Raw genomic sequence first — 18,187 nt, 5'->3', positions numbered from 1 at the left:
CTCTAAGCCTAATGTGGGGCCAGAACTCATGATCCTGATATTAAGAGTCACACATTCCACCATCTGAGCCAGCCAGGTGCTCCTCCTTTTTTTAAAATTTTAATTAAATCATATTTAGAAAAGCCAGGGCAGTTGTATACAAACTACCTAGGGACTTCTATTCATGTTATACACTTTATAGATTTTTTTTTAAGATTTTATTTTTAAGTAATCTCTATACCTAACATGGGGCTTGAACTTACAACCCTGATATCAAGAGTTGCACACTCCACTAGGTGAGCAGCCAGGTGCCCCTAGCCTAGTTTTATATATAGTAGATGGTGCTTCATGTTCCAAGTGAATGATACATACCCCTTATAGTATCAGCAGCTCAACTCTTCCTCCCCATCAGCATCAAGCTTCATTATTTAGCTCTGTACTGAATTTCTTTGGATTTTTAAAGATTTTATTTATTCATGAGAGACAGAGAGAGGCAGAGACACAGGCAGAGGGGAAGCAGGCTCCATGCAGGGAGCCCGATATGGGACTCAATCCCAGGTCTCCAGGATCATGCCCCGGGCTGAAGGCAGACGCTCAACCGAGCCACTCAGCCATCCCCCCGACCCTTTTTTTTTAAAGATTTTATTTTGAGGATACCTTTTTTTTTTTTTTTTTTTTTTGAGTATACTTTAGTTTCTTCTTACCCCTGGAATTTTCCTGGCAATTATCACATTTGTATTTTTGTATTTGTTTTTGTGAACTTTGTTATTTTGTCAAAATAACAAGAATCCTTTCAGTATATTGATTGGGATACCATTGAATTTGTAAATTTAGGGGAGATGTGACATCTTTTAATCATCTACTGCCCCAGTTTCCCCGATACAGTCCCCCATCTCTCCCCAGAATGGGCCCCTTTAAAGTCCTTTGTTGATGATCTGGGTGAGAGGATGAGGTGGGGGAACTCCATATTTTGAAGTAAGTCTAATCATGTCACGGCACTCTAGTCCCTTTGTCTCCTAGGACTCTGGTCCCACTGGGCAAACTCTGCCATATGTTTCTTAACAAGTATGGATCCATTTTGTCAGTCTGCATTTCTAAGACCCCAGGACAGTGAGGTGTTTCTGGAGGCATTTACTTTGTTTGTATGCCAGGTAGTTGGGACTCAGGAGTATTGGTCTCCAGAGGGTGGTGTGATTCATGTTGAGGTTGGTGTATTGAAGTGAGGAGGGCCTCACTCTCTGCTATCAGAAGGGGAAAGGAGTCTGGCTTGTTACTGCAGTGCTTGCAAGAAGATGGGAGGCACTGTGTGTAGGAAGGGACCCCAACAGGAGAGGGAGAGATGCTACCTTGAAGGTTAATGCAGAGAACAGGCATATCTGATGCCAAGGGGTCACTGAAAAGAACTGGAGGCAACCTGGTAAGCTAACTCAGCAGTGAGTGACAGATCTGGTGGTGATGGCTGGGTTGTTGGTCTCTTGGGATGGCCGGGTGGTGACAATGCCCACTCCTCCTTCCCATCCTTTCCCCCTCCAGTGTACCATGACACTCATCTACCTCACTGTGGAAGATGTTTTCCTGCTCATCAACTACTTTAGCTTCAGCTACTGGTTCTTTGTGGGCCTGTCTGTTGCTGGACAGCTCTATCTTCGCTGGAAGGAGCCCGAGCGGCCCCGGCCTCTCAAGGTCAGTGACTCTGGACAGAGTAGGAGGGGTGGGCCATCTCCCCAAGGTGACTCTCTGTACCTTGTTCCCCAATAGCACTTTCCCTAATAACTCATCTCCTTCCATTTCAGCTGAGCCTGTTTTTCCCCATCATGTTCTGCATATGCTCCTTGTTTCTGGTGATTGTGCCTCTGTTTGGTGACACCATTAATTCCCTTATTGGCATCGCGATTGCCCTCTCTGGGGTTCCTGTCTACTTCGTGGGTGTTTACCTACCTGAGTCCCAGAGGCCAGCCCTTATTCGGAATGTCCTGGGTGAGCTTCTTTGCCCATTACTCATGGCCTGTGTGGATATGTGTGTATGTGTACAGATGTGTGCAGAGGTGGGAGTGGTGGTTAACGGCTTCCCCTATACTAGTGATGTGCTGGAGACCATGAGACCTGGTTGCTCCACATGACTTCTCCCCTTTCGATCTTGACGTGAGCATTTTAGTTCTAACTTTAGAGTCCTATTTTAACCCCAAAGGGGTTAAAACACTCCCTTTGGAAAGTGCAATCCATATGAGAAGATGAGGAGTCATGCATCCTTTTCTGATTGGGCACAAATTGAAGGACAGTGAGGCTTGCTGGGGGGTGGGGGGTGGTAAGAGGCAAAACCTGGTATAGGATGCCCAAGGGACAGATGGGAGGGAGTCACAGATATGCTTTAATCAACTTTGGGGTATTCATACTGAGCTTGCTGACTTCTGTTCTCTATTTTCATTTAGCTGCTGTCACCAAAGTCACCCAGCAGCTTTGCTTTTGTGTCCTGACTGAGCTTGATGTAGCTGAAGAGAAAAAGGTTGAGAAGAAAGCTGACTAGAGGCCAGAGGTGATGTCCCTTGAGGCCTGGAAGGCCAGCCAGAGCCACCAAAGTCCAGATGACAAGACTGTGCAGGCCCAACCTTCTTATTCTAAAGGAGCCTGTTGGCCCATATTATATAAGGGGGGCTCGGGGCTGATGGCCTGCTCTGATGGTTACTCTCACTGGTAAGCTATGGGAGGAGACTCAGGGTTTGAGACCAGCCTGAAGGTGAGAACTTTATAGAGGGTGGTGGTGGGGAGGGCTTGAAGTCAGGGGAATAGTTGTTTAGTTTTGTTCTTGGTGAACCGGTATAGCTTACCAAACACTCAGCAAACTGCACTGGGGGAAGAGAAAGTGCTAGGTCAACAGCTGTGGCTGGTGGTTCTGAATTTGATATTTGAATCAGGAGCCTCTACAAAGGGGCTGCTTTATGGGAGCCCCTCTGATCAGGTCTAAGCACCTGACTTTATAGGCCTGAAATGCTACCATTTCCTTCCCTGAGTCAAAATCTTTCCCTGGGAAGACAGTGGTATTTCATTATTTATTGATATTATTTAATCCAGAATACCAGTTCTAACAGAGCATTGGTGTTCATTCATCTACAGGCTGCAATAGGCTGATTGTGTTTAAAAACTCAAAGTACCCCATACTGAGTCCCTCTGCTCTTAGGAGGTGTCTCTGTGTGGTGGTGGGCCAGCCTCTGACCACAAATTTTTTTGCTTGGTTTTAGCACAATCTTCTGTTGAGTCTTAGCTGCAAAGGTGAACTTCAAACATATATATATATTTTTTTAAACTCATGTATTGGTTACACTTTAGTTAGTAAGTCACAGATTACACATACCTGGCTCAAATCAGCAAGGACAAATGAAAAAATTCATGAGTCAGAAGTCGGTAATACTATTTTGAAGGATAATCCTTTGTTTTACTTGAGACCTTAGGTCTTTGTCTTAGATGACAGAAGGTAGATCTCTGGTTTCTGGCATGAATTTAAGAGGACATAAACTGTTTTAGAGTTCAAGTGTATTACCTGAATTCTCAGCTGTCAATGGCTTAGAGAACATCTCATGGACCCAAGCAACCAAATAGCTTGTTTCTCTCTGTAAGGGCTGGTTTGAGGGACTGCTGTGCAGACCCACACAAGCCCACTTTGGTGCTAGAAGTGGTCATTTTCCTTTTCCCAAAACCTCACACGAGACTGCATCCTCCTCTTCTGTCCCTGACACTGGGCTTTGTTTATACTCTGAACTGTCTTGGTGTGGATCATCAGGATAATGCATTCCTGTCCTGTCTGCCTCCCCTTGCGGGAGGTCTGGTGGGCCTGCAGTCTCAGGAAGAGCTTGGTACTTATGTGGACTTCTATTTTCTCTCTGCGGAGATCAGAGAAGACCTTGGGGGAAAAACTACTTCAACCTCAATCTGGCTCCTCAGCAGACTGCATGAGTGGAAGCAACTAATTCTGGTGCTCAGGGTGTGCTTTAGCATCCAGGTCAGGCCAGAGCAGGTTTGGCCTAATGGATGTTCCCTCGTGGGCAGCTATGGTTGCAGGGGACTGTACAGCTGTCCTGTGAAGCCTCCAGACATTGTCATCCTGGATCCAGAGGAACCTGCTGACTTGGCTAATCCCATGCCTGGACTTCTTATCCTTTCGTTTGAGAACTGGTCAGTGGTAAAGACAGAACTATGAGGCAAGCTGCCTTTCTGATCATCTTTTCCATCAAATGGCCTCCGTTGAAGCCTGGGGAGTAACTTTGGTCATACTTGCTCAATGAAGACAATTTAGGGAAGCATGATCACAGCTGCCTCCGGTTCAGGATACACATGGATGAGAAAATGGGGGGACATTCCTACTGTCACGGGTTGGGGATTTGTACAGCAAATTCCTTCCTGGCAATAGGGAGTCTTGTGCAAAGGCTGACTTGCCTAAACTATGTAAACATGACTCTTGTCTGAGCCAAGATGGCATCTATCCCAGGGATCCTCTGGAGCTAATCCTTTAAGCAGAGTATGCTTGTCTTGAGGATTCCTGACCCAGGTTTTAGCTATCTCCACTGAAGTAAATGACCAGCTAATCCCAGGAACTTGCTGCCCCCCAGTGGCTCCTGGGGGGAAGCATGGGCCTCACACTCTAAGTGCCCCAATGCAAGCTTAGTGAGCCATGTCATCCCCCTCTCATTACTGGATGGCAACTGCATTCTTCCCCTTTGCTGGATACAGTCTTTACCCAGGAACCGTTTTGTCGGAAGGAAGCCAGAGACGCCCTACAGCACTCAAGCTTCATGGTGGAATTAAATTTCTGCAAGGTCTTTGTTGTTTGTCTCCTTCAATCCTTCTCCTGGTGTGTTAATCCCCTTTTCAGTAGGTACAGTATGTGAAGTTTTCAGTCCTTTAATGTTTGCAAACCTTAATGAGTACATAAACAGCAGTGAGCACATTAAAATGGCATGGAGTGGTTTTTAATCCTTTGTTTCTATGCCTACAGGAGACTAAGATGACTAGTATTAGACATAGAAGTTGCTGCCTGTTACTTGAAATACTGAACTGTACCTTTGTGGATAGTCTGTTGGTTTTCTAGCCACAAGAGTAGAGCCCAAGTATGTGTACATACAGAACTTAACTACTCAAGTAGGTTTAACATGTAGATAGGAACTAATATAGGTGAAGACCTACAAAATGAACACAAAGTGAAAGGAAGAGTAGGGGCAGGATAGAAAAAGAGATACTTATAAGACGTGGGGAGAAGACTTATCCCTGTGGATGTGATAGTGAGTCTGTGCCACACAGCAAGAAGGCACATTTTGAATCACAGGTTCAGTGTATTGTTTTTGTAGACTTGTGCTGTCCAGTATAGTAGCTACTAGCCACATGTAGCTAATAAAAATTTTGATTCTTCGGGTGCATTAATCATAGTTCAAGCATTAATCATAGAGCTGAGTCCCATGTGGCTAGTGCCTACCTCTGCACAGTGTAGATATAGAACATGTTCATCTTTGAACAGAGTTCTATGGGACAATATTACATTAGAAGAATAAATGCCAACTCTAAGACATTTGTGGTATGAAAAGAAGTAGGGTCAGGGTTTGCTTATAGGGAACTGAGGTTCTGGTAACAAAATTGGTCACTATTTTCAGTGAGTGCTGTGAAGAGTTAACATTTCTCATTAGAAAGCTAAGCTTAGGATATGTTTTCCTTGGTGCAGCCCAGGTGGTGCAGCGGTTTAGCGCCACCTGCAGCCCAGGGCATGATCTGGAGACCCTGGATCGAGTCCCACGTAGGGCTCTGCATGGAGCCTGCCTGCTTCTCCCTCTGCCTGTGTCTCTGCCTCTCTCTCTCTCTCTGCATCTCTATGAATAAATAAAATCTTTTTTTTAAAAAAAAGGATATGTTTTCCTTTACCTCACTTTCCTTAAAGTCCTTTGTGTCTAAGGGTAATTCTGAAACTTCTGTCTCACTAAGCCTCTCATTTTTGGTGGAGAGTGGAGACAGGAGAGAGGGAATACAGTGGGAAAACATGTAAAGACATTCAGATTTGGGGTGCCTGGGTGGCTAAGTTGGTTAGGCATCTGACTTTGGCTTGGGTCATGATCCTGGAGTCAAGTCCCATATCCAGCTCCCTGCTTAGTGGAGAGCCTGCTTCTCCCTCTGTCCCTACCCCCTCCTCATGCTCTTATTCATTCATAAATACATACATACATAGAATCTTGAAGAAGAAAAAAAAAGGCATTCAGATTTAAAGTTTTTAAGTGGGGGTGCTGGGTGGTTTAGTCAGTTAGGTGGCTGACTCCTGACTTCAGCTAAGGTCATGGTTTCAGGGTCCTGGGATCCCCCTGCATTGGGCTGTGCTCGGTGAGGGGTCTGCTTGAGGCTCTCTTGCTTCTCTCCCTATGGGCCTTCCTCGTACTTATGTTCTAATAAATCTTAAAAAAAAAAAAAAAAAAGAGTTTTCCAGGAATTTCTTGCTCCCATATTTAAGTTTTACTAAACACATAGTATCACACTCATACATCCTGTTCTTCCTGGCACTACTGCCAAAGGAAGACAGCAGTCTTTACAACCATTATCAGTCAGGTAGCAGGGAGGTAGAGACCCTATTAACTTAAAACCTCTCTCTCAGCGCTCAGGCAGATCCTACTTCCCTCTCCAACGGCCCCCACTATCCAGTCTGTGCTGCTATAAAGGACCCATTGTAGTCCTTCTGGATTCTACCAAAAGAAACAGACTTTTAGTGGAGGCAGTGGCCTGGTGGTATGGGAAAGCTAAATCTTAGTGCTGAGGGAAAGAGGAGCTTCTCTTCTACATATTGGCTTTAGGACAGGAAGAGAATGGGAAAATCCCCAGACTAGGAAGCTTCATTTTTATGGCATTTCCCCTGATCTGACTGTAGAGTCTTGAAGCAAAGGGGCCGTACTATTACTGAAAAAGACAATCCTTTAGGGCACGTTTTCACTGGTAGGATGCTGCTACTGGACATGCTTTTTCCTTTTATATGTTAAGCTAGAAAACCTAAGGATGTTACCAGGGTGGATGAAACTACAGTCAGAGCCCTCAAGGGCACATCATTGAACTTCACAGATACCACAGGATCATCAGTCTGAATCCAGGTCATGGGGGCTGTCATAGCCAAACTCCTTCTGCACATCCAAAGGGTATTTGCTCCACATCTGTGGTCTGCTGTTGCCTCTTTCCTCTTCAGTGAAGCTGTCATATTCATCAGAGCCTAGAATGATAATAGGAATGGGTTCTAGATGTTTTGAGTTTCTAGGTGACCACAGTAACCATTTCCCATCTCAAGAAGGTCTGGTTTTTTGTTCTCTATTCTAAAATACTTGATCAGTAAAGAGAATTTAGAATTAAAAAAAAAAAAAAAATCCTGTTTCTACCACCTAAACCAAATCCCTCAACAATACTGGGAGTATTTTTTCATTTCTTTCCTACGTATAGGATTTCTTTTTGTATAATAGTTGTAGTCATACTGTAAATATAATTTCACATCTGCCCCTATCCTTTTATCATATATATGTATATGTGTATATATATGTATGTATATATGTAACATATAACATATATCATAGGTACATAGAATATTCCATAGTTTAATTAATTGTCCCTCCATTAACCAACAAGAAATCCTTTTCGTTGGCACAAAGAAGATAATCACTGAAGGAACTGTTTCACCAGAATATCTTTCCTTCCTTTCCCCCAGGTACCATGTCTGTGTTGCATCTTTCCCAAAACATTGTAAACCGATCAACTTCTTGAGAAGTTAGGTAAATGACACATCAAAATCCTAGCCCTGCTCCTACTGGCAAACCTCTCCAACACCTTGACTGAAGCAGAAGAGACAATGAGCTATGATGTTTCCCTTAATCACAACCACTGAAGTTAGTGCAATATTCTCTTGTTTTCTGGAGAGAGGATACGGCTCGATGAGGTAAAGTAACTTCCCTAAGACCCACAGATAGGCAATGACAGAACTAAGGATTGGAACCTAGGCCTGACTGACATTAAAACCTCACCAGGGTCCTCTGGAAACACTAGTTCTTGGGGATCCTATAGCTCCAATGGCTTGTGGTTGAGCTGTTGGGAATTCAATGGCAGAGAAGGAAAGCTAGTAAAGATGTACATGTTAACTGCGCACACCTCAGTCTTGGATCTCAACAGTCCCCTCCCATCTAAGGCTGCTACTCATGTACCTCTGGACTCTTCATCTTCATCAGTGTTCTCCTCTGGGTACTCGTTACGCCAGTTATTCTCACTGTTCTCATCATCATCATCTTCATAAATATCTTCTGGCTGCTGGTCATCATTCACCTGCACATCTCAACACAAACATAAGCATAAGTCAACACCTCTAAGGCTGTGCTGTAGGGGAGGCTATTAGCAGACCAATTTGGAGAAGTCACTTAAAAGCACAGTGTGGATAGGATGCCTGGGTGGCTCAGCGGTTGAGCATCTGCCTTTGGCTCAGGGCGTGATCCTGTGGTCGTCCCACTTTGGGCTCCCTACATGGAGTCTGCTTCTCCCTCTACCTCTGACTGTCTCTCTCGATTTCTCATGAATAAATCTTTAGAATTATTGTAAGAATAATGATGTTGGGGATCCCTGGGTGGCTGAGCGGTTAAGCGGTCTGCCTTCAGCCCATGGCATGATCCTGGAATCCAGGAATCAAGTCCCACATCAGGGTCCCTGCATGGAGCCTGCGTCTCCCTCTGCCTGTCTCTGCCTCCCTCTCTCTCTGTCTCTCATGAATAAATAAAATCTTAAATGATGTTAGGAGGTGTCTGGCTGGCTCAGTCTATAGAGCTGCAACTCTTGATCTTAGGGTTGTGAGTTCAAGCCCCACATTAGGTGTAGAGATTACTTTAAAAAAAAAAAAGGGACGCCTGGGTGGCTCAGCCTTTGGCTCAGGGCATGATCCCAGGATCTGGGACCCAGTCCTGCATTGCACTCCTTGTGGGGAGCCTGCTTGTCCCTCTGCTTGTGTCTCTGCCTTTCTCTCTCTGTTTCTCATGAATAAAGAAATCTTACAAAAAAAAAAAAAAAAAAGTAAATAAAATTTAAAAAACCCCAAAATGATGATATAGGGTATTAGCTTTCTTTTTCTTCTTCTTCTTCTTCTTTTTTTTTTTTTTTTTAAAGATTATTTATTTATTTATTCCTGTTGCCTGATGCTGGACTTGATCCCAGGTCTCCAGGACCACACCCTGGGCTGAAGATGGCGCCAAACCGCTGAGCCACCCAGTTTGCACAAGGGTGTTCGCTTTCTTAATCCAAGGTTTCCCCCCCTTAAGATAGTTTAAAAAAAAAATCTTTTATTCCCATTTATGTTAAGAATTTTTGGTTTACTGTCCTTATTATAAGCCCCTATATGATTTCCCCCAAAAGTGGGTGTTATAAATGATAAAAATTATATTGCAAACTTTATGAAAGACCTATTAAAAGCAAAAATTATCAATGTAGACTGTCATTTCCAAAATTCCCTGCACTAAATCCAGTTCCTAGAAGGTATTTAGAATAAGTTTTTCCATTTAAGCAAGGATAAAAAGAGTCAAGAACAATCTTGAACACACTGGAGGCAATGTGGAACACAGGGAAGCAAAGTACCCTGACTAGAGAATTGCTTAGGCTACCTCATCCTCATGGGTCTCCTTACCAGGTCCCACTCCTGGCTATAGGGCTGCACAGAGAGGATGTTCTCAATCCATCCTGGAGTAGCCATCTCCAAATAGTAAATGTCATACACATAGTCATCCTTCTGTTCCTCCTGATGCCCGATTCTTGGTCCATCCTCAGATACAGTCAACCGCTCACGGATCAACTCTATGGAATTGCAGAGGATCACATCTGGGTCAGATGTCTGTAAAGAAATCAAAAGATAATATATACATGATCTGAACATTGGTGTTTCAAAAGGAGAAATCTAAGATTTGAGTGAGATTTTAAGTCTCTCTACAGTTGTCTATGTTAGATTCAAGATTTTTCTTTTAAAAAGATATTTTATTTGTTTGAGAGATAGAGACTGACAGAGATAGTGAGCGAGCACAAGCAGGGAGGAGAGGGAAAAGCAGGCTCCCCGCTGAGCAGGGAGCATGCCCTGGGGGTTGATCCCAGGACCTTGAGACCATCAACTGACAGGAAGGCAGATATTTAACTGACTGAGCCATCTGGGTGCCCCTAGATTCAAGATTCTTATCCCTATTTCCTACTAATCTCTTAATTAGCTATGAAATAAAAAAATCAATTATCTCTAAAATAATTGTATAGTTTTTCTTTTGTGATAGACTTAAGATAGCTCCTTGCTCTCTTGTGCTTGAACAACATAAGAGAGCACATGGAAAAACTGGCCTGAGAAGATCTCCATAAGGGATCTAGAGGCCCCCAGCAGCACCTCCATGACTGATCTCTATATGGGTCTGCATTTGTGTGATATAAGGGTCTAAAAGCGATTCCTGGACTCTGATGACTACCATCACCTGGTTTGCCCACAATGATGTCTTTTCTTTAAAAAAGTATTTTATTTATTTATTTGAGAGAGAGAGAGAGAGAGAGAGAGAGAGAGAGAAAACATGAACAAGGAGGAGGGGCAGAGGGACAGAAGAAAGATTCCTTGATGAGCAGGGAACCCAACACAGGGTTTGATCCCAGGACCCTGATCACAACCTAAGCTGAAGACAGATACTCAATGTCTCTCATGAATAAATAAAATCTTTTTAAAAAATTTTTTAAAAATATTTATTTATTTATTTATTTATTTATTTATTTATTTATTTATTTATAATAGTCACACACACACACACACAGAGGCAGAGACATAGGCAGAGGGAGAAGCAGGCTCCATGCACCGGGAGCCCGACGTGGGATCCGATCCCGGGTCTCCAGGATCGCGCCCTGGGCCAAAGGCAGGCGCTAAACCGCTGCGCCACCCAGGGATCCCCAAATCTTTTTTTTTTTAAAAAGATTTTATTTATTTATTCATAAAGACACACAGAGAGAGAGAGAGAGAGAGAGAGAGAGGCAGAGGCACAGGCAGAGGGAGAAGCAGGCTCCATGCAGGGAGCCTGACGTGGGACTCGATCCAGGGTCCCCAGGATCAAACCTCGGGCTGCAGGCGGCGCTAAACTACTGCGCCACCGGGGCTGCCCATAAATAAAATCTTTTTTTTTTTTTTAATTTTACTTTATTTATTTATGATAGGCACACAGTGAGAGAGAGAGAGAGGCAGAGACATAGGCAGAGGGAGAAGCAGGCTCCATGCACCGGGAGCCTGACGTGGGATTCGATCCTGAGTCTCCAGGATGGAGCCCTGGGCCAAAGGCAGGCGCCAAACCGCTGCGCCACCCAGGGATCCCCCATAAATAAAATCTTAAAAAAAAAAAAAAAAAAAACAAACCTCAAATTTTGAGTCAAGATGCGTTAAAAAAAAAAAAAGATTTAATCAAGAGAGCCAGCAAGTGCATGTGTGAGTAGGCAAGAGCTGGAGGGAGAGGAAGAGAATATCAAGCAGACTCCCCCTCCAAACATGAAGCCCAGGGTGGGGGTGGGGGACTCAATCCCATGACACTGAGATCATGACCTGAGCCAAAAACAAGAGTCAGACACTCAACCCAGCCATCCAGGCGCCCAATGATGTCCTACTTTTAATCACAAAACAGGAGTGGACTCTCCTATAATCCTCCTGTTAGAACAGCTCAAGATAGATTGACCCAGAATAGAATTGGCCCAGGGAAGATGTACTCCAGTGCCACAGGCTGTGTCACCCAGAGCAGCGCAGGTCAGTTTGGAAACCCGAGGGACATGCTGCAAATGACCCCTCTCAACAGGTTCATCAGAGGAGGCTATGTGGCTCAAACCAGACACCATACTGGGGGGGGTGGGGGGGGGTGGAAGGCGTGTGTTCCATAGCCGAGGGAGGAAGAAGGAATTAATTCTTCCTTGCTCCAAAGTTTTTTTTTTTTAATTTTTATTTATTTATGATAGTCACAGAGAGAGAGAGAGAGAGAGAGAGAGAGAGGGAGGCAGAGACACAGGCAGAGGGAGAAGCAGAGGGAGAAGCAGGCTCCATGCACCGGGAGCCCGATGTGGGACCCGATCCCGGGTCTCCAGGATCGCGCCCTGGGCCAAAGGCAGGTGCCAAACCGCTGCGCCACCCAGGGATTCCCTTGCTCCAAAGTTAAAAGGAACTAGAGATGTCAATTTTTGTGCATTCTTGACGAACTTCAAAGCTGTTCACAAGCAAAGTTCAACTGGCAAACAGAATAATGCCAGACATAGAATTTTATACTCAGAAGACAACAAATTAATTTTATTCCAATTACCTTTGTGATGGGGGTAAAATGAGTGATTCCACCCCTTGTTACTTTCCCATATTTTTTCAAATTTTCTATAATGAATATTTTTATAAAAGAAAAACTATTCTTTTGTCTATGTGTGCCTACCCATATTTTCAAGTATACAACATATAGCAGCACAGTATAAACATATTTAATGTCTCGCCAGTCTTCATGGTTATCACTTTAATGGTGCAGGCAGTTGTGTATGTCAATTTCTCAGACATAATTTTTAGCCTCCATAAAGAATGTTGCAATGAACATGTTGTTTCCTGCATTTGAAAAATGGAGATGAAATACTTACCTCAAAGGGTTTTTGTAAGGATCACATGAGTTAAATTAAAAGAAAACATAAAAAAAAAAAAAAAACCAAACATAATAAATACTTAGCATAGTACTTAATGTACAGCAATTACTCAGTAAACCAACAATAAGCTTTTGTTAATACCATACATAGCTGTTTGCTTCTGCTGAATTATTTCACTAGCATAAATCCTGGGGGTAATAAGATCACTAGATAAAATAAACTGAACTTTTTCACTTCTTAAGATTTTCTATAAAATAGTACTTTATTTGCTTAAAATTTAAATGGTATCAAATTAATGAGAAATATATGTGGCAAAAATGCTGTCACTATTTTAAAATTTCTGTAGATACTTGTTTGGATGGCTTTAGGATCCAAACAATAAAAATAAATTTAAGTAGTTTTAGAATAGGCCTCAAGCTGTTTTTAGGATTCCCGGTATGTAAAACCATGCTGTTTTCCAAAAGCCTTGCATCAATTTTAAGCACGACAATTGTGTACCATTTTGATCATGGCCTTGCCGGCAGTGCTATCAACAACCTTTCCCCTGATAGTCTAGTAGGCATAAAACCCCAAATTTTCTTTCAGCTTAAATCCATTTTTAAAAAAATAATTACTGAGGGCAAACATTTTTTTAAAATCTGTGATTAATTCTACAATTGTGGGAACACCTGGATAGCTCAGTGGTTGAGCATCTGCCTTTGGCTCAGGGCGTGATCAAGAAGTCCCCAGATCAAGTCCCGCACTGGGCTCCCCAAGGGAAGCCTGCTTCTCCCTCTGCCTATGTCTCTGCCTCTCTCTCTGTCTCTCTCATGAATAAATAAACTCTTTTTTTTTTTTTTAATGATAGTCACACACAGAGAGAGAGAGAAGGGCAGAGACATAGGCAGAGGGAGAAGCAGGCTCCACGCACCGGGAGCCCGATGTGGGATTCGATCCCAGGTCTCCAGGATCACGCCCTGGGCCAAAGGCAGGTGCTAAACCGCTGTGCCACCCAGGGATCCCTAAATAAACTCTTTAAAAAAATTCTACAGTTGTGTTTTTGAACAGCTGTTTGAAAAGATAATCCTGAAAAAAAGGACAATAACTTAGTCTGGCCTACTTTTAATCACAAGCAATGTAAAGAATTCACAAGCAAAATTTGCTACTATGCTTTGCCACACTGAATTTTAAAAAACATCTGACCTTAGAGATTATCCATAAAATATGAGAAGCATTAAGTATTCTTTAATATTACACATAAGCCACATTAAAATACCTCCCATTAAGCAAAGAGCAACATTTTAGATGCAGGGAATTTTAATTGAATTGGTATAGTTAAGACCAAAAAGATAAAAGTGGACACTGCCAGCTTATCTTCAACCCAGGACTTTTAACAAGTTAACACAACTTGAAACACAGCTGAGTCTTGTTCTATGAAACAGTGAAGGGATTTCCTCATTATTTACATATATGTTAATATGACAAGTTATATGAATTTATTTATTTATTTATTTTTTAAGTTATATGAATTTAAATACAAAACCAATCTCCTACAGGTTTAGAGATGGCATTTACCAACTCTGTGAAATGCTGAACATTACTGGGGTGCCTGGTTGGCTCAGTCAGTGGAGCATATGACTCTTGATCTCTGAGTTGTGAGTTCAAGCCCATGTTGGGTGTAGAGATTACTTTAAAAAACTTTTAAAAAGCTGAACATTACTAATTAATTTTTTAAAAGATTTATTTATTCCTGAGAGAAGCAGACATAGGTACAGGGAGAAGCAGGCTCCCTGTGGGGAGCTTTGGACCCAGGACCCTGGGATCATGATCTGAGCCAAAGGCAGACACTCAACCACTGAGCCACCCAGGTGCTCCTAATCAATTCTAATAAAATCTTTGGAGGGGAAAAACAGTTTAGCACTTACTGAACAAGAATTACTATCAAAGTTCAAAAAACTGATCCTATTCATTTTTTTAAAGATTATTTATTCATTCATTCATTCATTCATTCATTCATTCATTCATTCATTCATTCATTCATGAGAGACACACACAGAGAGAGGGAGAGACATAGGCAGAGAGAGAAGCAGGTTCCACGCAGGGAGCCTGATGAGGGACTTGATCCCAGGACTCCAGGATCACATACCCTGGGCTGAAGGCAGATACTCAACAACTGAGCCACCCAGATATCCCATGATCCTATTCTTTTTTTTTTCCTATTCATTTTTTTAAAAAGATTTTATTTGACACAGAAAGAGAACACAAGCAGGGGGAACAGGAGGCAGAGGGAGAGAGAGAAGCAGGCTCTCTGCTGAGCAGGGAGCCTGACGTGGGGCTCGATCCCAGGACCCTCTGATCATAACCTGAGCAGAAGGCAGATGCTTTAATTCACTGAGGCACCCAGCCACTCCAATCCTATTCATTTAACCACAAGCCAATCTTATTTAAATCCGGATTGTGCAAAAGAAATATTCTATCAGCCATTCATGGTCTGAATTCTCGTGTATGAAACCAACTTAAATATGGTACACATTAAAAAGACACTTTTGTTTTGTAATAAATAAGTGGTAGCCAATTAATTACTCCTAACCAGCTTTTTCTGAGATAAGCTATCAAGTCTGCCCTTTCTCCTCTTTTTTTTTTTTTTTTTTTAAAGATCCCATCCATTTATTCACGAGAGAGAGAGAGAGAGAGAGAGAGAGAGAGAGAGGGAGGCAGAGACACAGGCAGAGGGAAAAGCAGGCTCCCCATGGGGAGCTCAATACGGGACTCGATCCCAGGACCCTGGGATCACGACCTGAGCCAAAAGCAGACGCTCAACCACAGAGCCACCCAGGAATCCCTCCCCTGTCTTCTTAATGTCAGCAAAAATCATTTTTGTTCCAGGATGTACTTCTTGGGATCATCCAAATACTCCATCAATGTCTTCTCTCCCCAGGTAATGCCTTTGTTCTATTTATTTATTATGTACTTATTTGAGAGAGAGGGAGAGAGCGAGAGAGCTCATGCACAAGCTGGCGGAGAGGCAGAGGGAGAGGAACAAGCAGACTCCCCACTGAGCATGATCCAAGCAGGCCTGGATCCCAGGACCCCGTCCATGATCGTGACCTGAGCCAGATGCTCAACTGGCCGAGCCACCTAGTGGCCCTGATATCTTCGTCCTTGTTGGCGTCCTTATAAGAAAATCCAGGGGCCTATCTTTTTGCTCAAATAGATCATGGCGATTTGGCCCAGTCTTGTGCTTGCCTTGCCTCTTTTCGACAGTATGGTAAAACTGGGCACACTTTTGAACAAAAATCTTGCCCTTCTCAACATTGCCCATTTTTTTTTTTTTTTAAAGATTTTATTTATTTATTCATGAGAGACAGAGAGGCAGAGGGAGAAGCAGGCTCCATTGCTGGGAGCCTGATGCAGGACTCCATCCCAGGTCTCCAGGGCCACGCCCCCCGCTGAAGACAGGCGCTAAACCGTTGAGCCACCCAGGGATCCCAACATTGCCCATTTTTAAATTGCTCTTCTGTTGCATGCAAAATGAAGGTGCCCGCTGGCAAGCCAGATGTCCCACTCTCATGTGCAAACATTTTTTTATGTATTTACAGTTTATATTCCATTTTTGGGAAAAATTTGTGTACACATGCTTCATCACTTTATATACTAGTTTTTGTTATAAAATTAAACTAGTTATTTGATTCCACTGAATGCAGATTTACTTTTAAAAGGTATTTTACTTGTAACTCATGAATCAGTCTTCCATTCATTTTGGTAGAAGATGTGGCTATAGTCATCATGCCCAAATTGTTATCCAAGTATACTACCACCATGATTAAATATTTTTTGCTTGATATGTTTTCAATCAAAATCAGTTTTTAAACTTCAAGAACTATTGAAAGAAGTGAAGGGTGATGTTAAAAAAATGCTTATTAAGAGAAGACAAGGGATCCCTGGGTGGCGCAGCGGTTTGGCGCCTGCCTTTGGCCCAGGGCGCGATCCTGGAGACCCGGGATCGAATCCCACATCAGGCTCCCGGTGCATGGAGCCTGCTTCTCCCTCCGCCTGTGTCTCTGCCTCTCTCTCTCTCTCTCTCTGTGACTATCATAAATAAATTTAAAAAAAAAAAAAATTAAAAAAAAATAAGAGAAAACAAATCTTAGGTTGAGAATTTTCTATTTCTATAGTCTTAATACAACGTAGTAGAGTTTTTTTTTTTTTTTTTTTGGAACTGAGGTACAAAACAAATTTAGTAAATGTAACAACGGAAACGGATTAAATGTGACAAGACTTGCATTCTACACTTGAATCTGCCTCAAACTTGATTCACTACCCAATACTAGTCCTTAACATCCCTTTGGTGAGTTTTTCCATCTGTTCTATCTTTACTGCTCAAAACCCGCCAGTAATTCCCCATCTCAAAGTGAAAGGCAGTATGTCCTTACAAGTGCCTTCAGAGTCTAGCAGGAATCCTCTCCCAAATTCCTTATTATTCTTCCTCAGTTCACTGGGCTCCAGGCACACTGACCTTGAAAACACCAAACTGCTTTTCTCTCAGATATCCACAGGGCCTTGCCATTCACCTCCTCCAAGTTCTCACTCTGTCATTTTCTGAGACCTTTTCTGAAATGGAACCATTCTTTCCCTGCTCTCCTCACCCTCATACAGCCCCTATCATCATCTGACATTGAAGTTAACAGTGTTCTTTCTTCTACCTGAATGTTAAGTCCTCAAAGCTATATCCCCAGAACCTAAGAACGTATGTGCCTGGCACATAGTGCGGATTCAGTAAATATTTGTTGAATAAATAACCTAATCTGTTAAACGAAGTTACCACGGCCGAGAGATCATCCATCAGTAAGGCGAAGCCGTGTGCCTCCTCTTACGTGTGCAGACTTAACGCCCAGAGTCTTGGCACTATCGTCCGGGGAAGCCCAGCCCTCCCTCTCTTCCGGGCGGGTACTCACTTTGGAGGAGCCTGCGGTGGCGACGGCTTCTGGGTCTTCTTCTTCCTCGTGGACCAGGTCGAACAGCTGAAAGCTCGCGTCCTCGGCGGCTTCTGGGTTTCCCGGTGGGTCTTCGGACTCCAGGCCACCTGAGGGAATCCCTGAGGATCTGCGACTAGAAATCACCCGGTAGCGACCCTCCTGCCGGTTCTCCCGAGCCGAAGCGCGGAGGTCGCGGCGGATACGCTGCTGGCTGCCCCGGGAAGGGCGCAGGGCAGCTCGAACGAGCGCCTGGACCGGCTCCTCCTGTAGGAGAGGTCGTAGGGGAGGGAAGCCGGCGTGAGCAGGAGGTTCGTGCAGAGATCAGAGATACAATTTCGCCCCAGCAGCGCCCTAAGATCCCTTCAAACACTGGCTCCATCCCGCCCAATACCTGGGAGCGCACGGTGGCCACCAATTGGAAGACATTATTCTCCGGCCCTCTCTCAAGATCCTCGGGGACTGTCTTTTGGGCCGCCGACTCGACTGCGCTGCTCCGAAGGCGTTTGCAGGAGAGGACAAGGGCTTCGGCCGGCTCTGCGCTGCGCTTCCGCTTCACGCGAAGAACCGCAGTCCTGCCGGCCTCCATAGCGGCATTCGCGGAGCACTGTGGGAAC

At 43.7% G+C, this 18,187-nt stretch overlaps 2 protein-coding genes across 6 annotated transcripts in view; one reads left to right on the top strand and one right to left on the bottom strand.

Moving 5' to 3' along the window:
• SLC7A6 (solute carrier family 7 member 6) overlaps positions 1 to 5,862 on the top strand; it is a 38,439-nt gene extending 32,577 nt beyond the window's left edge. For all 5 annotated transcript variants that reach the window (XM_026011560.2, XM_072731636.1, XM_026011559.2 and 2 more), the window contains 3 exons: positions 1,513 to 1,662; positions 1,773 to 1,956; positions 2,409 to 5,862. In XM_026011560.2, coding sequence (XP_025867345.1) covers positions 1,513 to 1,662; positions 1,773 to 1,956; positions 2,409 to 2,503 — 429 coding nt within the window. In that variant the 3' untranslated portion in view covers positions 2,504 to 5,862. The remainder of the gene's footprint in view (positions 1 to 1,512; positions 1,663 to 1,772; positions 1,957 to 2,408) is intronic.
• On the bottom strand, positions 4,857 to 18,183 carry SLC7A6OS (solute carrier family 7 member 6 opposite strand). The gene is made up of 5 exons (XM_026011561.2): positions 17,965 to 18,183; positions 17,553 to 17,837; positions 9,638 to 9,841; positions 8,178 to 8,295; positions 4,857 to 7,201 (listed from the first exon to the last, which is right to left on the bottom strand). Exons 1-5 carry the CDS (start codon positions 18,157 to 18,159, stop codon positions 7,071 to 7,073), a joined length of 933 nt encoding a protein of 310 aa, XP_025867346.2. The 5' UTR covers positions 18,160 to 18,183; the 3' UTR covers positions 4,857 to 7,070.
• Positions 18,184 to 18,187: the final 4 nt, after the last annotated feature.

The sequence above is a fragment of the Vulpes vulpes genome, chromosome 12 (genome assembly GCF_048418805.1).
Source record: "Vulpes vulpes isolate BD-2025 chromosome 12, VulVul3, whole genome shotgun sequence".
Taxonomy (NCBI): domain Eukaryota; kingdom Metazoa; phylum Chordata; class Mammalia; order Carnivora; family Canidae; genus Vulpes; species Vulpes vulpes.
Note: the sequence above shows the minus strand (reverse complement) of the source record. Positions and strands in the feature narration are given on the sequence as shown.